The sequence below is a fragment of the Littorina saxatilis genome, linkage group LG13, assembly GCF_037325665.1.
Source record: "Littorina saxatilis isolate snail1 linkage group LG13, US_GU_Lsax_2.0, whole genome shotgun sequence".
Lineage (NCBI taxonomy): Eukaryota > Metazoa > Mollusca > Gastropoda > Littorinimorpha > Littorinidae > Littorina > Littorina saxatilis.
Genome location: NC_090257.1, coordinates 41,534,728 through 41,559,462, shown reverse-complemented (window position 1 = coordinate 41,559,462; position 24,735 = coordinate 41,534,728). Strand labels below are relative to the sequence as shown.

The following is a 24,735-nucleotide window of genomic DNA, read 5'->3' as shown; positions in this document are numbered from 1 at the left end:
ATATGTATACATCTGAATGCATAAAGCACACACACACAAACATGTACAAAGTAACCCCCCCCCCCCCCCCCCCAACAAAACAAAATTAAAAAAACATGCCACCCATTAAAATGCTGATAACTCATGAATTACTTATGCAACTTACTTCAAATTTGGTGTACATTGGCCTGAGATATGGGATGATAATTCCACAAAGTTTCATGAATGCCGGTCAAGTGCGCATGGCTTATAATTATATCTATATGCCGCTGGTTTCATAATACTACATCTACTAAAACAGATAAAATGGATAAAAATTTGAATGCATCACATTATTTCATGACAATAGGACTTTTAACTGTGTTGGTCAGAACATGATTAACGAGATGACCGCGGGGGAGCTAGCTGGTCCTGTCCATTGCTGAGCGGCTCCCATCCCCGGTTTTGGGCATGGCCTGCAGAGGATCCTTCCCAGAGGAGCCTACTTCAAGTGCAGCCACATGTCCTTCCAGGTGTGTGTGTCACCACTACCAAGATAGGTAAAGGGAGGTTGATAACCACCCGTCAAAGACCTGTAATTACAAAAATAGTATTTAAAAATCTGAAACAGTTTCAAAACTGTTAGCACACTGCTGTTAATCGCCATAAGTTGTGCATGACTCAACTATGATGTGCCGTAATTATGCATGAAAATTATGATGAAAAAACAACAACCTGAAAAGTGATGGGCGTGTCAGGATAGGGCGGATAATCGTTATATGAAATCTTTAGAAATGTGTCCTGTTTCAGTTATTAATCTTTAAATGTTATAACAACATCCTGGAAATTCACTTCGTAATACTAAAGTAGAAATGGCCCAGTCAGGCTGATTTTTTGGCAAATACAGGTTGACCTTAAAAAAATGCAACCCTCAAAAATGTTAATAACTTCTACATCTGTTGACCAAATCACTTTATATTTGGGGGACATAAACTTAAGCCTATGCATGACCCTTCCACATCTTGGTAACTTTTTTTTTTGAAATAGCACAAAAGTCTGACCATTTGATCTACAAAATTGCCCCTTTGTGAAAGTGTCACGGTAGCTGAAGTTTATGTCACCCAAATATAAAGTGATTCGGTCAACAGATGTAGAAGTTAGTAGCATTTTTGAGGGTTGCATTTTTGGGGGGTCACCCTGTCACCCAGTCTTCTTCAAAATGGCAAAACAACACTGCTAGGCACAACAGCTGAAACAAATCAATTTGTGTGGGCAAAAAATGAGTTGTTCTTCAATTTGAGATAATAAAAAAATAAAAAAACAGGGTCACTCTTGCTCACACAATCAAATCTGCATCCAAATCAGTATGTGTTGTTCACATATCTTGTCTAACATGGACGCTATGGCATGCTGAGCGGTGTAGGTGTCAATACTCTCAGCAGGCATAAAAGGCAGTTTTGAAGCCATTTTAGCGGGTAATAAGACAAAGAATGGTACATTTGAGTAACTCGCAAACGCATTGCCTTCAAACTTTCGGAGATTTGTGTTAACACATGTCGTAAAGTACACACAAAATCTCAAGTCATATGAGGTATTAGTTCTGCTGTTATGCGACATCCCAGAAAGAGTTTTAAAAATAAAGATGTACCCTGTCCGATTGAACAGAATTTTTTTTAGAATTAGCATGCATTTAGAAAAATGAAAGCTTCAATTTACCCTTAAATTTAATACAGTTTCACCAATGGCTGTTCAAAGTGCACTTGTTTAAACGCACACACACATTTTTGGAAAATGCTTTTTCAAGACCCATTGATCAGTTAAGCGTGTTGGCAGGGAGCTTTGCTATGCGTAGGCCGACATTTGCGCTCAGCGCTCTGAATGAGTCAACTTCTTAAAAAAACTACTTTCGCGTTGAAATCCTCATACCACCCATGTCTGATAAAATATGTACATGAAATTTGAGTATGTGGCGCATCTGTCACTGTTCTTGAAGATTTCAACAAATAAAATTTGTTCAATGATTCAGCAAAAACCTATCGTCAATTTAAGAACTGTTTCTGACATGACAAATAACAGCAGACCTAATGTCTTAAATTACTTGAAATTCCGAAAGTACTTTACAACATGTGTTAGCACAACTCTCCGAAAGTTTGAAGGCAATGCGTTAGCGAGTTACTGTTAACCCGTGGTTTGTAAAAATGTAAAAACATTTTACAAATCACGTCGAACCTAAAACAGCGATTTGTAAAAATGTAAAAATGTAAAAATATCGCATTCCACAAAGTAATGCATGCCTTTTATTTTTATTAATTTTTCTTGTTTAGAGCCTCTACGCTGAGTGGTGGGGGTGGTTTTAGTTCCACATCCCATGTTGGTGCAATCCCATTTTGCCACCGTCCCATTTTTTGCCCCATCCCATTTTTGCGACATTTCACAAGCCAAGCGTCATTTTACAAACATGTCATAACAATAGCGCGACATCCCATTTTGACACCATATCCCATTTGGCCGCCATGCCGTTTCACCGCATTCCATTTCGCCCCCATCCCATTGTCGCGACATTTCACAAGCCAAGCGTCATTTTACTACCGTGTCATAACAATAGCGCGACATCCCATTTTGACACCATCCCATTTGGCCGCCATCCCATTTTTGACTCACATGCGAAGCAAAAGTGAGTCTATGTACTCACCCGAGTCGTCCGTCCGTCCGGAAAACTTTAACGTTGGATATTTCTTGGACACTATTCAGTCTATCAGTACCAAATTTGGCAAGATGGTGTATGATGACAAGGCCCCAAAAAACATACATAGCATCTTGACCTTGCTTCAAGGTCAAGGTCGCAGGGGCCATAAATGTTGCCAAAAAAACAGCTATTTTTCCCATTTTTCCCATTTTCTCTGAAGTTTTTGAGATTGAATACCTCACCTATATATGATACTAGATAATTACCCGCTTCGCCGGGTACCGGCTTCGCCGGGAAGAAGTAGAGCCGAATACCAGGCTGCGCACGAAGGAAAGGAGATAAACGCGCAAAACACTGGAGACCTTCTAAAAATAGTAACGTGCAGTGACCTTCTGAAAATAGTAACGTAGTAACGGGAATATGGATTGACGCCACACGGAGGAAGGGAGATAATCGCGGCTGAAAACACTGGAGAAGATAAGGAAGAGTTACTGGTAGTGGATCCCGACAACAACAAAAAGAAACAAACAAAAAATTGGTTCAGCGCGCACAGCGCTGCGCGCTGAGAACACGTGTTGAAATATCTCATCGATGAGGTTGTGTCCGGGGTGTAGCTGAATACGGTGTCCACATTTGAAAAAGATCCACCGAGAACTTTGACCGTGCATCGCGAACAGACAGACAGACAGACAGACAGACAGACAGACAGACACTAGTCGTATATATATATAGATATAGGGCAAAGTAAGCCCCATCTTTTGATACCAGTTTGGTTTACCTTGCTTCAAGGTCAAGGTCACAGGAGCTCTTCAAAGTTGGATTGCATACATATTTTGAAGTGACCTTGACCCTGAACTATGGAAGATAACTGTTTCAAACTTAAAAATTATGTGGGGCACATGTTATGCTTTCATCATGAGACACATTTGGTCACATATGATCAAGGTCAAGGTCACTTTGACCCTTATGAAATGTGACCAAAATAAGGTAGTGAACCACTAAAAGTGACCATATCTCATGGTAGAAAGGGCCAATAAGCACCATTGTACTTCCTATGTCTTGAATTAACAGCTTTGTGTTGCATGACCTTGGATGACCTTGACCTTGGGTCAAGATCACATGTATTTTGGTAGGAAAAATGTGTAAAGTTCTTAGTGTATGATGTCATTGCTAGGTTTAGTTATTTGACCTTGACCCTGAAGGTCAAGGTCATGTAAAGGTCAAGGTCAAGCATGTGAGTCGTATGGGCTTTGCCCTTCTTGTTTATTTATTCTTCTTGCCAAGCCTCACTATACTACTATACTGCGTTATTCAACTAGGAAGACATGGGGCCCGGGTAGCTCAGGTGGTAGAGCACTAGACTTGTGATCGAAAGGTCGCTGGGTCGAATCCGGGCCGGGACGGACACGGGTCAACTTTATGTGCAGACCCAGAGACGGTATCCATCTCCCACCCCCGTGTCACCACAATGGCACGTTAAAGATCTTGGTCATTCTACCATAAGTGCAGATGGCTGATACCACCTAAACACGCATACATCAAAAGCCGTGAGGGCGTAAAAACTCGAATCGTATAAACCAATTCATGTCCAATATAGGCAATTAAGACCTGACGGACAATAAGCCCCTTATAAAAAAAAGGAAGACATTCCGTTTACGCCAAATCCCATTTTTGCCACAATCCAAAATGTCACGAAATAGGGATGGCGGCGAAATGGGATGACGGCAAAACGGCATGGCGACAAAATGGAATGTGGCGCTAGTGATATGACACGGTGGTAAAATGACACTTGGCCTGTGAAATGTCGCGAAAATGGGATGGGGGCAAAATGGGATAACGGCGAAACGGGATTGCGCCAAAAGGGGATGTGGAGCTAATGGTGGTAAAATGACACTTGGCCATTAAAATGTCGCGAAAATGGGATGGGGGCAAAATGGGCTAACGGCGAAACGGGATTGCGCCAAAATGGGATGTGGAGCTAATGGTACATGATATGGTGGTAAAATGACACTTGGCCTAAGAAATGTCGCCAAAATGGGATGGGGGCGAATTGGGATAACGGCGAAAGGGGACTAATAGATCCCTTGACTTTGGGGTAGTGCGACTCTGTCACTGCTAGCTTTCCACTGGGAGGAAGCGACCGGAATTTCCCAACGATGGGACCTCCGAGTAATGAAAATAAAAATTAAAAATAAAAATCTTAAAATTAACAGTAACAGAGTCGCGCTACCCCAAAGGTCAAGGGATTTCGTATTCGTCCCTTGACTTTGGAGTTGACAAGAAAATATCGGGCGCAAAAACGTGATTTGTAAAAATGTTTACCGTGATTTGTACCATTTCTTTGTCTCATTACCCGCTAAAGCGGCTTTAAAAACTGCCTTTTATGCCTGCTGAGAGGATTGACACCTACACCGCTCAGCATGCCATAGCGTCCATGACTTACTTTGGATGCAAATTTGATTGTTTTGTCTAAGAACATGCTAAACATGTTTTGTTTTAGCAGTTCTGATTCGTTGTCAATTTTAACGCGGGAACCTTGATTTTGCGAATTTGATTTTGGGGTGTGTTTGTGTTGTAGGCTTCACTGTATCGACACTACGTCATGTAAACTCAATCTGTTTTCTGAATAAGTTAGGGGCATAAAAGGCCTTTCCAGTCATATAATTGGTTTTACGATAAACGGCCTCATCATAAAGATCTGCCCTCAAACGCATCTGTAAAGTTTTTTTTATGACGAGTAGTGTAGAACAATCACCATCTTGCACATCTGATCGCAAGATTATGCATCCCCGAAAAATTCTATGTCTCCGGCGCATCAGTGTCTGTCCGAAGTGTTTGAAAACAACTAATTGCAACACACACACCCCCCCTCCCAACCTCCACCACCCCCCCCCCCTTCCCACCCAAGAAAAAAAAAGAAGAAAAGAATAAACACATTGATAAATACAAGGAGAAGGAAAGAATTAATTTACTTTTTTTTTCAATCTTTTTTGATAACAAATCTATTGCTTCTAGGTCATCATTATCAGGCCGATGATTAAACCAAAGCTTAGTCACGGAAATGCATATATATATGGACTAAAAATGACGTGTTTTTTCTTGCAGGACAATGGCTTGGACACTTATGACTTCATCCTGAATCGGCAGAGCAGCGATGTATTCTTACATGGATGCCATGGACGCCTTCCACCTAGCGGGCACACAGATGGTTCACAAATCTACCCACTTGTATATTGCATACCTACCCCCTCACTCTCAACCATTGCTCCTTCAGTTCTGTAGTAAAACCTAGACTAAGAGCGATCATTTCTGAAAATATTGTAAGACATTAGCTTCTTTACTTCTGCAGCTGCATCAAAACACACACACACACACACACACACACACACACTTAATACCGATGCCACATTTCAAGTAATCGGGCTGCATGTATATTTGTTGTCTTCTGACACGGCTATGCATGCTAAAGTCCACAATCAGAATGGCAGGAGCTATTGGAAAACCCGTTTTCTTTTTTTTTGCATTTTACAGTAAATACATTTTTGTCTTTGATCTTCAGGCTTCCATAACAGTTCTCTAAATGTCTTGAGAATACGCCTGAAACGTTACATGAACCAAAACAACAACCGAAAAACAAACGCTGTGCATAGGAAACACAAATATCGATGATAATCTGCTAATAATTTAGCAGGGAGTATCAGCCGGGACATTATTTATTATTCTGAATAGATCAACATTCATATATGCATCAAGTGTACTAATTGATCCTGCTAAATAGTTGTATTTGTTTGTGACTGATGCACTTTTTATTCACTTTGCACATGTATCACGTAAGACAAATCAAGGGAGGTAATTTTGCTCGGATTAGATGGTTCCCTCCCCTGATAACAAAAGCACACACATTAATTTTTCCCCCCTTCTCGTATGTGTTATTCAGACGTTTTGTTGGTTTTTGTTGAATATTGATGTGAAAGGTTCAGTCCTTCCCGAGTAAACTATTCGATTTACAGTCTCAGAACAGACCAGGCCTGAAAAGACCATCGCTAAACACATCAACTAATCAGCCTGGGTGCAGTTTGTGATTGTTTTTTATTGACTGATTTGTGAACGAACACAAGCAGGAATCTTTGATGATAACACATCAAAATAAATTATCACTTTGCGCATGAAGCAGCCAGGTTGTCGAATCTAAGTCTTTGTTCATGTACAATCTTGTCTAAATCTGAGATGGTGAGCCAAAAGTTTTCATGGGAACGACTGTGCCTTTCTGTGTCTCTCAATTTTTACACCACTTGCTACTCATGATTGCATGACACTTAGAACAGGCAAGATGTGGATATCGTGGTTTTAATGATACATTCGGACATACAAATGGTTACCGCTGTTTTCTTAGATACGTGTGATCTCTCTTTTTCCCCTGGTCCTTTCTTTTTGATGTTATTTAGCCTGAAGTTTGTTGCAACTATTGATCCGCTTGCATTTGTTGTTATAGTAATTGTGGATATGTTATTTTATTTGTCTGTGTTCCCTTATTATGTTGTCACTGTCAGCTTGATGAATAAAGGCTATGAGAAAAAAAAATGTTACCCTTCACTATTAGCTATTATACTAAATATTTCTGATACCTTGACCAAATACGATGTTTATTTTTGTGTGTTCTCGTTTTTTCAGAGCGAACACACACAGACAGTCTCTCTTTCTCTCTCTCTCTCTCTCTCTCTCTCTCTCTCTCTCTGTCTTTCTCTCTCTCTCCCACCCACACACACACACACGTACACGTATACACACTCACACACACAGTTTCAATGTTAAAAACTTGAAACAGTATCCCTGTAGCATCGATGAAGGTTGTGTACAGGAACATCATAAAAGCTTGCTTAGAAACGGACTCGCTGTAATCGAATAAAACAGCTTTCGAATAAAATAGCTTACCGTTGCTTGCTCAAACTGCGGCTTCCTTGTCCACATTCCTGGCGCACAGATATCTGCAATGTGCAACGTTACTGTTGAATATGTTGAAGTCAGAGGGCACAGACAGACATATCCCCCCCACCCCCTACACACACACACACGCGCGCGCGCGACTGCGTGAAGATGCACCTCACCTTATCATTTAATGTAAAAACGTGGTGGTTAAAACTGAATAGTATCATGAATCTCTGAAGAGAATTTTTTTTTTCAACAGTCGTTCGTGTAAGGCACACGCAGATTGAATGTAGCTGAAGCCATACCGTAAAAACTAAGAACAGATCTATAAGATTCTAAAAAAAATTTGACATTTTAGTTCTATTCATCTGGATGAGCTTGATCTGTCCATAGATGACGAGTTAGCGATACCGTCTGTATAGATCTATGATCTGTCCGAAGTAGAATCGGCCACTGAAAATGCAACTCCCCCCTCCCTTTCCCACGACACACACCACGACACGACACTAGCTGAGAAAAGGAAAAAGTGTGGAGGAATACATAATGTAAAAACCAGATCTAAAAGTAAGCCCGGTTTAAGATTTCAAACCGCCTTTGAGTATGAAATGTTCGGACGCGCCCTTTCAGCCTACAGTGAAATGGTAATCATGTACGTACAAGCTTTGTTTCAGAACTGTGAAACGTAATAACTAGGTTTGAATTCAAATATACAAGTAAAGTTAATGGAAGATCAAAGTAAAGCTAAAGGTTGGGTGTAATGTCAACAATTATACTTACATTCCGTTTCAGCATGCTCTTCAACAGGAAAAACTCCCAGGGCTTTGTCCTGCTTGCGATTTTGCCAAAAGTACTTTGAGCACACCCCCGACGTAACTTTCAATGAGCATCATAGTGTTTTTGCCACTTGCCGGTTGAATTTGGCGCCTAATTCCAACTTCGCTGCATCTCAGGGTTGTTTCTGGTCCCCCAAATGTACACATTCAGACCTATGCCGCCCTGATCGATCACAAGTTTGCTTTTTGCGTAACTGGCGCAAGATGGCAGACATCTTTGGACCATAAATGACTCTTTGCGCATGCGCCGCTAATAATTTGATTGGTCGATATTTTTAGGCAAAGCACATGGTCTCAGAAAACAGAAAAGTAAACATTGGAAGCGTGAGTCACGCTCCCAAAAAATAAAAACTTTTTTTACATATATGTTTTTTTCTGTAACTTTTTGCCCCATGGTTCATTCATCATCTGAAATAACTTTTTAGCGAAATCTAACCATACGATTATTGGAAAAAAGTCAAAATGTAGACGACCACCTTTAAGCAAAGAGCTCATCACTATCTCAAGTTAAGAATGGATACCATTCTATTTTAAGCAAAGAACCTATCACTATCTCAAGTAAAGAATGGATACCATTCCATTTTAAGCAAAGAACTCACTACTACCTCAAGTTAAGAATGGATACCATTCCATTTTAAACAAAGAAACTATCACTATCTCAAGTTAAGAATGGATACCATTCCATTTTAAGCAAAGAACTCACTACTATCTCAAATTAAGAATGGATACCATTTCATTTTAAGCAAAGAACCGGTCACTATCTCAAGTTAAGAATGGATACCATTCCATTTTACGCAAAGAACCGGTCACTATCTCAAGTTAAGAATGGATACCATTCAATTTTAAGCAAAGAACTCACTACTATCTCAAGTTAAGAATGGATACCATTAAATTTTAAGCAAAGAACTCATCACTATATCAAGTTAAGAATGGATACCATTCCATTTTAAGCAAAGAACTCCCTACTATCTCAAGTTAAGAATGGATACCATTCCATATTAAGCAAAGAACCGGTCACTATCTCAAGTTAAGAATGGATACCATTCCGTTCTAAGCAAAGAACCCATCACTATCTCAAGTTAAGAATGGATACCATTCCATTTTAAGCAAAGAACTCACTACTATCTCAAGTTAAGAATGGATACCGTTCCATTTTAAGCAAAGAACCGGTCACTATCTCAAGTTAAGAATGGATACTATTCCGTTCTAAGCAAAGAACCCATCACTATCTCAAGTTAAGAATGGATACCATTTCCTTTTAAGAAAAGAACCCGTCACTATCTCAAGTTGAGAATGGATACTATTCCATTTTCAGCAAATAACGCACCACTATCTCATGTTAAGACGAGAAAACGCAGAGATTTGTTCTAAAAGTAGGAATCTAATCCAAGTCCGGTTGTAAACTTGTATTTCATCTGACTGAAAGGCCAACATTGGTTGGTATGCGGGGGTGACAGATGTAACTCTGCGTTTTGGTGTCTATTCTACAACTTTAGCTCTGTGACCTTTTGCTATAACAAGGCCTTGTGCCCAGAAGCCGAATGTTCGGCTCTAAGCGGGTGTTTTGTTTGTTTGTTGTTACATTTATTCTTTGCTTTTCTCGTCTCATTCTTAACGAAAGAGAACTACCCTTACCTTTGCACTCCAAAAGAAAGTTATCAAAGAGCAAGAACGGATACCATTCCATTTCAACCAAAGAACCCTTCACTATCTTAAGTTAAGACCATTCCATTTCAACCAAAGAACCCTTCACTATCTTAAGTTAAGACCATTCCATTTCAACCAAAGAACCCTTCACTATCTTAAGTTAAGACCATTCCATTTCAACCAAAGAACCCTTCACTATCTTAAGTTAAGACCATTCCATTTCAACCAAAGAACCCTTCACTATCTTAAGTTAAGACCATTCCATTTCAACCAAAGAACCCTTCACTATCTTAAGTTAAGACCATTGCATTGAAGCTTACGTTCTATGAATAAGTCAAAATCATAACAACAAAATAAAGATGATCAGAAAATAAACAAAGAAAATCCCATTAGCAATATATCATTTCTTTTTATATTTAGTCAAGTTTTGACTAAATATTTTAACATCTAGGGGGAATCGAAACGAGGGTCGTGGTGTATGTGCGTGTGTGAGTGTGTGTGTGTGTGTGTGTCTGTGTGTGTGTGTGTGTGTGTGTAGAGCGATTCAGACTAAACTACTGGACCGATCTTTATGAAATTTGACATGAGAGTTCCTGGGTATGAAATCCCCATACGTTTTTTTCATTTTTTTGATAAATGTCTTTGATGACGTCATATCCGGCTTTTCGTGAAAATTGAGGCGGCACTGTCACGCCCTCATTTTTCAACCAAATTGGTTGAAATTTTGGTCAAGTAATCTTCGACGAAGCCCGGACTTCGGTATTGCATTTCAGCTTGGTGGCTTAAAAATTAATTAATGACTTTGGTCATTAAAAATGGGGAAAATGTAAAAAAAAATAAAAATTTATAAAACGATCCAAATTTACGTTTATCTTATTCTCCATCATTTGCTGATTCCAAAAACATATAAATATGTTATATTCGGATTAAAAACAAGCTCTGAAAATTAAATATATAAAAATTATTATCAAAATTAAATTGTCGAAATCAATTTAAAAACACTTTCATCTTATTCCTTGTCGGTTCCTGATTCCAAAAACATATAGATATGATATGTTTGGATTAAAAACACGCTCAGAAAGTTAAAACAAAGAGAGGTACAGAAAAGCATGCTATCCTTCTTAGCGCAACTACTACCCCGCTCTTCTTGTCAATTTCACTGCCTTTGCCATGAGCGGTGGACTGACGATGCTACGAGTATACGGTCTTGCTGAAAAATGGCATTGCGTTCAGTTTCATTCTGTGAGTTCGACAGCTACTTGACTAAATATTGTATTTTCGCCTTACGCGACTTGTTTTAACGTTTAAAGAAAAGAGGGAGACAGAGAGAGAGACAGTACAGACAGACAGAGAAAGAGAGAGAGACAGAGAGAGTGACAAGAGAGACAGAGAGAGAGAGAGTTGAGAACAAATGAACGATTATTTGAAACTCACCCCATTTTCAGGAGTGCCCAGATACTTGAAGAGCTTGCAGAGGGAAGCCACACCGTTGAGCTCAGCGATGGGCACTAGTTCTTTGCAACTGGATTTGCGGAAGTCCAGCATCTTCACCAACCACTTGGCAAACTGGGCCTTCAGCGTCGCATTCACCTCCTGCAACCACCAAAACCAGCACACTGATCACCTCAAGCGGTTCCTCGATTTCATGAGCTAAGGTTTGAAATAGTCTCAGACTCTATCTGAAATCAACATTCACCAGGGCTGATCGAGGTGCACACAACAAAACTATAAGCCACACAAATGGGTTGTACACAGCCGCTATGTCGGATTGGTTGAAAATGAGATTTGTTGTGATTTGAATCAATCAGACCCTACGTCTTGTTCCCACGGAGTTGGATGGCTGCCCTGGTCTCTCCTGAGAAATCATGGGCCGTCGTTTGATGAACATTTCTGTTGGTATCCTGGTTTCTTCCTGACCAGTATATATTCATTTATTTTAAATACAGCCGACACTAAAGCAACTTAGTAGAAACTTCACAAACAAAACAGTCTGACTAAAACTTCCCAGTTCGCTTAGACTTTAGTTATACACCGACCGTGTTGATTACCCTGAGGACAGCGTCTAAAACTCTGCTCATTTCATGAGAAATGCTCTATGGCACTTACACTGGGTTCTTCGCTCAAATAGGCACACCATGTTCATCTGAACGGGATAAAAGAGTATGTGGGTAAAACCTAGGATTTGTGTTACCCATGATTTATCTTTGATCTACATTTGTTCGATAACCCGACTTTCTATATGAGTTAAGTCCCCTGAACAAATTGATGAGACTAGCACAAGTCTGGTTCACTCATTTGGACCAGATTCGTATGAGTGAACCACACTTGTGTTAGTCTCAGCAATTTGTTCAGGGGACTAAACTCACATAGACAGTGGGGTTATCGAACAAAGTTTGGATCAAAGATAAATCCTAGAAAACATAAATCCTAGTTTCTTCCCACATACTATTTTGGTGACACACGTTGACCAACATAGGCACACTACAGTGTGCGGCCTACTCACGGAGTCTTCATACGTCTGCAGCCAGCTGTTGACATAGGGCTCCCAGCCCATGTCGATGTAGTCGTTGAAGACCATCCCCGCGCGGGACACGGTGGCAGGGGAGGCCACTGAAAGGTCTTCCACCTCAAAGAGCAGCGACACCTGCTCGGGCATGTTGATGCGTTCACCGTTGATGAGCGTGAGGATCTTGTTGTCGTCCATGACGGAGTTCATGCTCTCGATCCACAGCGTGTCCACCGGTCCGTCAAAGATGATCCACTTCTCGTCCGGCTTCTCGTCTGGGGGAAGAAAAACACGCACATTTTACTTTATTGTGTTTCTTTATTATTCCCTTGCTGGGTAATGTGGGTCGCTTTCACCCAGGAAGTGGAAATCTAGCAGCAACAAGAGTTGCGCAACCCACGTATTAAGGTGCAATCAGCCCCCTGCGTTTCTAGCAGAATGACCGAGGTGCTGTAGCCTACATGCCACAGTGGTGCCATCGGGAGCTGGGACATGGTTCCTGTGTCAGCATATGAATAGCTGACCTGTTTTCGTCCCGCCCTGGATTCGAACCTGTGACCGGAAGATAACAAATCCAGTGCTCTACCAGCTGAACTACCAGATCCCACCGCGTTGATATCTAATGTGACAATCTTGGGGATCACTGTCAAACCCTTTCATATAAATCCTACAGTAAGACATTTGAAGCAAGAAGTAGACGAAATGACGATGACTCACCAGCACAGGTCTGCCTCATGACTGTGGACAGAATGCCGTCGTTCCATTCATTGGTGCCCAAGTCAAACTCTCCATACAGCTCGGCCATCGACACAGCCTTGGGGTTGAGGGGGAAGTCCTGAAACACGATAGTTAACAGTGCACCCAATGCGCCAAGCTATCCTTTACAAACATGAAAAGATACTCAAGCTCCAGGCCTTACATGTTACTTGTTTTACTGGGTACTAAGCCAATGTCTTTATTCATACTTGAATGACCAATGGCTGCCTGCAGAACCTTCCAGCCTGTGGACTTTGCACTCTGCTAGCTACACATCTAGATTCTCAAAGGCTACAATTAACGATGCAACTCACCCTGACTGGATGGTACCCAGGCTCGCCCTCGTTGTGGAGTCGCCCTATGGCTGCCTGCAGAACCTTCCAGCCTGTGGACTTTGCACTCTGCTAGCTACACATCTAGATTCTCAAAGGCTACAATTAAAGATGCAACTCACCCTGACTGGATGGTACCCAGGTTCGCCCTCGCTGTGGAGTCGCCCTATGGCTGCCTGCAGAACCTTCCAGCCTGTGGACTTTGCACTCTGTGTGTTGCCGACAGTCATGACGGAGTGACGGGACAGCTTGGTTTCGTACAGCTGGATGATCTTGGTGATGGCGATCTTCGTCACCTGCAGCTTGCGCACCTTCAGCTCCGCCTCCAGGGCATCTTGCATCTGATCGTTGTTCACACGTTGGTGGTGGGGAGGCAAACAGTTTTAATCGCACAATTGTGTTTTTTTATTTTATCTCTGTATCGTTGGGCGCTTTGAACTAGGGTAGGATCTGTGCCAGATGTGACCCTTACTACATGTAATAGTAGCATAAATAGTTGTGGTAGTAGTAGTGGTAGAATTTGATGAGCCCTCTGGTTGATATTTAACTTCGTATTCGCCTTTTGGCCTGGGTCTATAACTTCTTCGATGTAGTTGACAAAATGGCAGACAAACAACCACTAACATGAAAACATGGAGACAAGCCACTACCAACAGTTATAGAGTCAAAATAGAACAAAATGTGAGTGTACGTGGGAGTTTCAGCCCATGTACGAAGAAGCAGGAGAAGACAAACGGGGGGTAAAATTACTGCCAATAACTCAAAGTAGACAAAAGGTGTACATCACCCCTTCAATATTAAGAGCGTATGTCAATAAACTATACACGCGGCTTTGCTCTCACCTTGTCATACCTGACGGGAATCGTATCCACACCAGGGAAGAGATCGGACAAGATGCCGTTGAAAAGCGGGAGGTCGGCTGACGCCAGTTTGGGGATGTTCATGTCTTTCATGGACAACATAATCACCTGGCAAGCGCACACAAATCTTCACTTATGACAGTCGTGGGCACATTGCAAGCACACACAACACTTCACTCATGACAGTCGTGGGCACATTGCAAGCACACACAATTCTTCACTTATGACAGTCGTGGGCACATTACTAGCACACACAACCCTTCAATAATGGCAGTAATTGTCACATTGAAAGCACACACAACACTGTCTTCACTTATGCCAGTTAAGCACAGTAAACATTCAGTAATGAGAGTCGAGGTCACATTGCAAGCACGTCAAACATTGAGTTATGGAAATCCTGATCACACTGCAAGCACATCAAACATTGAGTTATGGAAATCCTGATCACACTGCAAGCACATCAAACATTGAGTTATGGAAATCCTGATCACACTGCAAGCACATCAAACATTGAGTTATGGAAATCCTGATCACACTGCAAGCACATCAAACATTGAGTTATGGAAATCCTCATCACACTGCAAGCACATCAAACATTGAGTTATGGAAATCCTGATCACACTGCAAGCACATCAAACATTGAGTTATGGAAATCCTGATCACACTGCAAGCACATCAAACATTGAGTTATGGAAATCCTGATCACACTGCAAGCACATCAAACATTGAGTTATGGAAATCCTGATCACACTGCAAGCACATCAAACATTGAGTTATGGAAATCCTGATCACACTGCAAGCACATCAAACATTGAGTTATGGAAATCCTGATCACACTGCAAGCACATCAAACATTGAGTTATGGAAATCCTCATCACACTGCAAGCACATCAAACATTGAGTTATGGAAATCCTCATCACACTGCAAGCACATCAAACATTGAGTTATGGAAATCCTCATCACACTGCAAGCACATCAAACATTGAGTTATGGAAATCCTCATCACACTGCAAGCACATCAAACATTGAGTTATGGAAATCCTGATCACACTGCAAGCACATCAAACATTGAGTTATGGAAATCCTCATCACACTGCAAGCACATCAAACATTGAGTTATGGAAATCCTCATCACACTGCAAGCACATCAAACATTGAGTTATGGAAATCCTGATCACACTGCAAGCACATCAAACATTGAGTTATGGAAATCCTGATCACACTGCAAGCACATCAAACATTGAGTTATGGAAATCCTGATCACACTGCAAGCACATCAAACATTGAGTTATGGAAATCCTGATCACACTGCAAGCACATCAAACATTGAGTTATGGAAATCCTCATCACACTGCAAGCACATCAAACATTGAGTTATGGAAATCCTCATCACACTGCAAGCACATCAAACATTGAGTTATGGAAATCCTCATCACACTGCAAGCACATCAAACATTGAGTTATGGAAATCCTCATCACACTGCAAGCACATCAAACATTGAGTTATGGAAATCCTCATCACACTGCAAGCACATCAAACATTGAGTTATGGAAATCCTCATCACACTGCAAGCACATCAAACATTGAGTTATGGAAATCCTCATCACACTGCAAGCACATCAAACATTGAGTTATGGAAATCCTCATCACACTGCAAGCACATCAAACATTGAGTTATGGAAATCCTGATCACACTGCAAGCACATCAAACATTGAGTTATGGAAATCCTCATCACACTGCAAGCACATCAAACATTGAGTTATGGAAATCCTCATCACACTGCAAGCACATCAAACATTGAGTTATGGAAATCCTCATCACACTGCAAGCACATCAAACATTGAGTTATGGAAATCCTCATCACACTGCAAGCACATCAAACATTGAGTTATGGAAATCCTCATCACACTGCAAGCACATCAAACATTGAGTTATGGAAATCCTCATCACACTGCAAGCACATCAAACATTGAGTTATGGAAATCCTGATCACACTGCAAGCACATCAAACATTGAGTTATGGAAATCCTGATCACACTGCAAGCACATCAAACATTGAGTTATGGAAATCCTCATCACACTGCAAGCACATCAAACATTGAGTTATGGAAATCCTCATCACACTGCAAGCACATCAAACATTGAGTTATGGAAATCCTCATCACACTGCAAGCACATCAAACATTGAGTTATGGAAATCCTGATCACACTGCAAGCACATCAAACATTGAGTTATGGAAATCCTCATCACACTGCAAGCACATCAAACATTGAGTTATGGAAATCCTGATCACACTGCAAGCACATCAAACATTGAGTTATGGAAATCCTGATCACACTGCAAGCACATCAAACATTGAGTTATGGAAATCCTGATCACACTGCAAGCACATCAAACATTGAGTTATGGAAATCCTGATCACACTGCAAGCACATCAAACATTGAGTTATGGAAATCCTCATCACACTGCAAGCACATCAAACATTGAGTTATGGAAATCCTCATCACACTGCAAGCACATCAAACATTGAGTTATGGAAATCCTCATCACACTGCAAGCACATCAAACATTGAGTTATGGAAATCCTCATCACACTGCAAGCACATCAAACATTGAGTTATGGAAATCCTCATCACACTGCAAGCACATCAAACATTGAGTTATGGAAATCCTCATCACACTGCAAGCACATCAAACATTGAGTTATGGAAATCCTCATCACACTGCAAGCACATCAAACATTGAGTTATGGAAATCCTCATCACACTGCAAGCACATCAAACATTGAGTTATGGAAATCCTCATCACACTGCAAGCACATCAAACATTGAGTTATGGAAATCCTCATCACACTGCAAGCACATCAAACATTGAGTTATGGAAATCCTCATCACACTGCAAGCACATCAAACATTGAGTTATGGAAATCCTGATCACACTGCAAGCACATCAAACATTGAGTTATGGAAATCCTCATCACACTGCAAGCACATCAAACATTGAGTTATGGAAATCCTCATCACACTGCAAGCACATCAAACATTGAGTTATGGAAATCCTCATCACACTGCAAGCACATCAAACATTGAGTTATGGAAATCCTCATCACACTGCAAGCACATCAAACATTGAGTTATGGAAATCCTCATCACACTGCAAGCACATCAAACATTGAGTTATGGAAATCCTCATCACACTGCAAGCACATCAAACATTGAGTTATGGAAATCCTCATCACACTGCAAGCACATCAAACATTGAGTTATGGAAATCCTCATCACACTGCAAGCACATCAAACATTGAGTTATGGAAATCCTCATCACACTGCAAGCACATCAAACATTGAGTTATGGAAATCCTCATCACACTGCAAGCACATCAAACATTGAGTTATGGAAATCCTGATCACACTGCAAGCACATCAAACATTGAGTTATGGAAATCCTCATCACACTGCAAGCACATCAAACATTGAGTTATGGAAATCCTCATCACACTGCAAGCACATCAAACATTGAGTTATGGAAATCCTCATCACACTGCAAGCACATCAAACATTGAGTTATGGAAATCCTCATCACACTGCAAGCACATCAAACATTGAGTTATGGAAATCCTCATCACACTGCAAGCACATCAAACATTGAGTTATGGAAATCCTCATCACACTGCAAGCACATCAAACATTGAGTTATGGAAATCCTCATCACACTGCAAGCACATCAAACATTGAGTTATGGAAATCCTCATCACACTGCAAGCACATCAAACATTGAGTTATGGAAATCCTCATCACACTGCAAGCACATCAAACATTGAGTTATGGAAATCCTCATCACACTGCAAGCACATCAAACATTGAGTTATGGAAATCCTCATCACACTGCAAGCACATCAAACATTGAGTTATGGAAATCCTCATCACACTGCAAGCACATCAAACATTGAGTTATGGAAATCCTCATCACACTGCAAGCACATCAAACATTGAGTTATGGAAATCCTCATCACACTGCAAGCACATCAAACATTGAGTTATGGAAATCCTCATCACACTGCAAGCACATCAAACATTGAGTTATGGAAATCCTCATCACACTGCAAGCACATCAAACATTGAGTTATGGAAATCCTCATCACACTGCAAGCACATCAAACATTGAGTTATGGAAATCCTGATCACACTGCAAGCACATCAAACATTGAGTTATGGAAATCCTGATCACACTGCAAGCACATCAAACATTGAGTTATGGAAATCCTCATCACACTGCAAGCACATCAAACATTGAGTTATGGAAATCCTCATCACACTGCAAGCACATCAAACATTGAGTTATGGAAATCCTCATCACACTGCAAGCACATCAAACATTGAGTTATGGAAATCCTCATCACACTGCAAGCACATCAAACATTGAGTTATGGAAATCCTCATCACACTGCAAGCACATCAAACATTGAGTTATGGAAATCCTCATCACACTGCAAGCACATCAAACATTGAGTTATGGAAATCCTGATCACACTGCAAGCACATCAAACATTGAGTTATGGAAATCCTGATCACACTGCAAGCACATCAAACATTGAGTTATGGAAATCCTGATCACACTGCAAGCACATCAAACATTGAGTTATGGAAATCCTCATCACACTGCAAGCACATCAAACATTGAGTTATGGAAATCCTCATCACACTGCAAGCACATCAAACATTGAGTTATGGAAATCCTCATCACACTGCAAGCACATCAAACATTGAGTTATGGAAATCCTGATCACACTGCAAGCACATCAAACATTGAGTTATGGAAATCCTGATCACACTGCAAGCACATCAAACATTGAGTTATGGAAATCCTGATCACACTGCAAGCACATCAAACATTGAGTTATGGAAATCCTCATCACACTGCAAGCACATCAAACATTGAGTTATGGAAATCCTGATCACACTGCAAGCACATCAAACATTGAGTTATGGAAATCCTCATCACACTGCAAGCACATCAAACATTGAGTTATGGAAATCCTCATCACACTGCAAGCACATCAAACATTGAGTTATGGAAATCCTGATCACACTGCAAGCACATCAAACATTGAGTTATGGAAATCCTCATCACACTGCAAGCACATCAAACATTGAGTTATGGAAATCCTCATCACACTGCAAGCACATCAAACATTGAGTTATGGAAATCCTCATCACACTGCAAGCACATCAAACATTGAGTTATGGAAATCCTGATCACACTGCAAGCACATCAAACATTGAGTTATGGAAATCCTCATCACACTGCAAGCACATCAAACATTGAGTTATGGAAATCCTCATCACACTGCAAGCACATCAAACATTGAGTTATGGAAATCCTCATCACACTGCAAGCACATCAAACATTGAGTTATGGAAATCCTCATCACACTGCAAGCACATCAAACATTGAGTTATGGAAATCCTCATCACACTGCAAGCACATCAAACATTGAGTTATGGAAATCCTCATCACACTGCAAGCACATCAAACATTGAGTTATGGAAATCCTCATCACACTGCAAGCACATCAAACATTGAGTTATGGAAATCCTCATCACACTGCAAGCACATCAAACATTGAGTTATGGAAATCCTCATCACACTGCAAGCACATCAAACATTGAGTTATGGAAATCCTCATCACACTGCAAGCACATCAAACATTGAGTTATGGAAATCCTCATCACACTGCAAGCACATCAAACATTGAGTTATGGAAATCCTCATCACACTGCAAGCACATCAAACATTGAGTTATGGAAATCCTCATCACACTGCAAGCACATCAAACATTGAGTTATGGAAATCCTCATCACACTGCAAGCACATCAAACATTGAGTTATGGAAATCCTCATCACACTGCAAGCACATCAAACATTGAGTTATGGAAATCCTCATCACACTGCAAGCACATCAAACATTGAGTTATGGAAATCCTGATCACACTGCAAGCACATCAAACATTGAGTTATGGAAATCCTCATCACACTGCAAGCACATCAAACATTGAGTTATGGAAATCCTCATCACACTGCAAGCACATCAAACATTGAGTTATGGAAATCCTCATCACACTGCAAGCACATCAAACATTGAGTTATGGAAATCCTCATCACACTGCAAGCACATCAAACATTGAGTTATGGAAATCCTGATCACACTGCAAGCACATCAAACATTGAGTTATGGAAATCCTCATCACACTGCAAGCACATCAAACATTGAGTTATGGAAATCCTCATCACACTGCAAGCACATCAAACATTGAGTTATGGAAATCCTCATCACACTGCAAGCACATCAAACATTGAGTTATGGAAATCCTCATCACACTGCAAGCACATCAAACATTGAGTTATGGAAATCCTCATCACACTGCAAGCACATCAAACATTGAGTTATGGAAATCCTCATCACACTGCAAGCACATCAAACATTGAGTTATGGAAATCCTCATCACACTGCAAGCACATCAAACATTGAGTTATGGAAATCCTCATCACACTGCAAGCACATCAAACATTGAGTTATGGAAATCCTCATCACACTGCAAGCACATCAAACATTGAGTTATGGAAATCCTCATCACACTGCAAGCACATCAAACATTGAGTTATGGAAATCCTCATCACACTGCAAGCACATCAAACATTGAGTTATGGAAATCCTGATCACACTGCAAGCACATCAAACATTGAGTTATGGAAATCCTGATCACACTGCAAGCACATCAAACATTGAGTTATGGAAATCCTCATCACACTGCAAGCACATCAAACATTGAGTTATGGAAATCCTGATCACACTGCAAGCACATCAAACATTGAGTTATGGAAATCCTCATCACACTGCAAGCACATCAAACATTGAGTTATGGAAATCCTCATCACACTGCAAGCACATCAAACATTGAGTTATGGAAATCCTCATCACACTGCAAGCACATCAAACATTGAGTTATGGAAATCCTGATCACACTGCAAGCACATCAAACATTGAGTTATGGAAATCCTCATCACACTGCAAGCACATCAAACATTGAGTTATGGAAATCCTCATCACACTGCAAGCACATCAAACATTGAGTTATGGAAATCCTCATCACACTGCAAGCACATCAAACATTGAGTTATGGAAATCCTCATCACACTGCAAGCACATCAAACATTGAGTTATGGAAATCCTCATCACACTGCAAGCACATCAAACATTGAGTTATGGAAATCCTCATCACACTGCAAGCACATCAAACATTGAGTTATGGAAATCCTGATCACACTGCAAGCACATCAAACATTGAGTTATGGAAATCCTCATCACACTGCAAGCACATCAAACATTGAGTTATGGAAATCCTCATCACACTGCAAGCACATCAAACATTGAGTTATGGAAATCCTCATCACACTGCAAGCACATCAAACATTGAGTTATGGAAATCCTCATCACACTGCAAGCACATCAAACATTGAGTTATGGAAATCCTCATCACACTGCAAGCACATCAAACATTGAGTTATGGAAATCCTCATCACACTGCAAGCACATCAAACATTGAGTTATGGAAATCCTCATCACACTGCAAGCACATCAAACATTGAGTTATGGAAATCCTCATCACACTGCAAGCACATCAAACATTGAGTTATGGAAATCCTCATCACACTGCAAGCACATCAAACATTGAGTTATGGAAATCCTCATCACACTGCAAGCACATCAAACATTGAGTTATGGAAATCCTGATCACACTGCAAGCACATCAAACATTGAGTTATGGAAATCCTCATCACACTGCAAGCACATCAAACATTGAGTTATGGAAATCCTCATCACACTGCAAGCACATCAAACATTGAGTTATGGAAATCCTCATCACACTGCAAGCACATCAAACATTGAGTTATGGAAATCCTCATCACACTGCAAGCACATCAAACATTGAGTTATGGAAATCCTGATCACACTGCAAGCACATCAAACATTGAGTTATGGAAATCCTCATCACACTGCAAGCACATCAAACATTGAGTTATGGAAATCCTCATCACACTGCAAGCACATCAAACATTGAGTTATGGAAATCCTCATCACACTGCAAGCACATCAAACATTGAGTTATGGAAATCCTGATCACACTGCAAGCACATCAAACATTGAGTTATGGAAATCCTCATCACACTGCAAGCACATCAAACATTGAGTTATGGAAATCCTGATCACACTGCAAGCACATCAAACATTGAGTTATGGAAATCCTCATCACACTGCAAGCACATCAAACATTGAGTTATGGAAATCCTGATCACACTGCAAGCACATCAAACATTGAGTTATGGAAATCCTCATCACACTGCAAGCACATCAAACATTGAGTTATGGAAATCCTCATCACACTGCAAGCACATCAAACATTGAGTTATGGAAATCCTCATCACACTGCAAGCACATCAAACATTGAGTTATGGAAATCCTGATCACACTGCAAGCACATCAAACATTGAGTTATGGAAATCCTGATCACACTGCAAGCACATCAAACATTGAGTTATGAAAATCCTCATCACACTGCAAGCACATCAAACATTGAGTTATGGAAATCCTCATCACACTGCAAGCACATCAAACATTGAGTTATGGAAATCCTCATCACACTGCAAGCACATCAAACATTGAGTTATGGAAATCCTCATCACACTGCAAGCACATCAAACATTGAGTTATGGAAATCCTCATCACACTGCAAGCACATCAAACATTGAGTTATGGAAATCCTGATCACACTGCAAGCACATCAAACATTGAGTTATGGAAATCCTCATCACACTGCAAGCACATCAAACATTGAGTTATGGAAATCCTCATCACACTGCAAGCACATCAAACATTGAGTTATGGAAATCCTCATCACACTGCAAGCACATCAAACATTGAGTTATGGAAATCCTGATCACACTGCAAGCACATCAAACATTGAGTTATGGAAATCCTCATCACACTGCAAGCACATCAAACATTGAGTTATGGAAATCCTCATCACACTGCAAGCACATCAAACATTGAGTTATGGAAATCCTCATCACACTGCAAGCACATCAAACATTGAGTTATGGAAATCCTGATCACACTGCAAGCACATCAAACATTGAGTTATGGAAATCCTCATCACACTGCAAGCACATCAAACATTGAGTTATGGAAATCCTCATCACACTGCAAGCACATCAAACATTGAGTTATGGAAATCCTGATCACACTGCAAGCACATCAAACATTGAGTTATGGAAATCCTGATCACACTGCAAGCACATCAAACATTGAGTTATGGAAATCCTCATCACACTGCAAGCACATCAAACATTGAGTTATGGAAATCCTCATCACACTGCAAGCACATCAAACATTGAGTTATGGAAATCCTCATCACACTGCAAGCACATCAAACATTGAGTTATGGAAATCCTCATCACACTGCAAGCAAACACAACATCAGTCACGTTTTCACAATCAGCCCGCTGTACAGGAAGCTTTACTCCGTCCAGTGAATCCAAAAACAAAGAGATTGCCAACGTTCCAAAATTCAGAATAAAAAACCCAAGAAAGGTAGGTTGTCGGAACGTGTGTTATTGACAAAACAATGCATTCACAAATATATCGAGCCAACGGTCTTTAAAGTGCACAGACAAACAATGAGTAACGAGAACTTAGCTTGATTGAATGTTTCGGCCGCTTTGTTGGGAAAGTCCCAAGCGAATGTTGTTGCATTTGTTTTTTGATTCTGTCCAGCAAAGATTTTAAAATGAAGTACATGCATACCAGTAAAGGGATGTAGAGGGTTGCTATGTAAGAAGGTTACCACTTGAATACCAGACTACATGTATCACTGGTGATCATACATAATCGGTCATCACCACACAAAACAGCTCAGCTCACCAATAACTCGCCAATACAATGCAATGGGCACAGCAAAGTCCTCCGTGATGTATCAGCTTTATAACGATGATGACAACATCAACAAGGGGCCAGAGCACGTGTATGTAAGTGACCAGATAGCAAAGAACCAACCCGCAGTGGATCTTAGCTCAACACTAAGAATATACATATCAAGGATATCAATTTACGGAAGCACTAAAAAAAAAAGTGGACAGACTGTAAACACCCAAACAATAAAATGGCGGCC

The 24,735-nt window shown here is 40.6% G+C and overlaps 1 protein-coding gene and 1 long non-coding RNA gene across 2 annotated transcripts in view; both read right to left on the bottom strand.

Moving 5' to 3' along the window:
* Positions 1 to 24,735, bottom strand: part of LOC138945764 (dynein axonemal heavy chain 2-like) — a 218,479-nt gene that overhangs the window by 88,906 nt on the left and 104,838 nt on the right. Inside the window, exons 41-45 of the mRNA XM_070317273.1 lie at positions 14,487 to 14,612; positions 13,767 to 13,985; positions 13,274 to 13,391; positions 12,554 to 12,831; positions 11,485 to 11,643 (exon numbers count right to left, since the gene is read on the bottom strand). Of these exons, the coding sequence (XP_070173374.1) occupies positions 11,485 to 11,643; positions 12,554 to 12,831; positions 13,274 to 13,391; positions 13,767 to 13,985; positions 14,487 to 14,612 (900 nt within the window). The remainder of the gene's footprint in view (positions 1 to 11,484; positions 11,644 to 12,553; positions 12,832 to 13,273; positions 13,392 to 13,766; positions 13,986 to 14,486; positions 14,613 to 24,735) is intronic.
* On the bottom strand, positions 416 to 8,593 carry LOC138945767 (uncharacterized). Its single transcript, XR_011449103.1, has 3 exons — positions 8,348 to 8,593; positions 7,577 to 7,629; positions 416 to 551 (listed from the first exon to the last, which is right to left on the bottom strand). It is a non-coding gene; the product is annotated as an uncharacterized lncRNA (long non-coding RNA).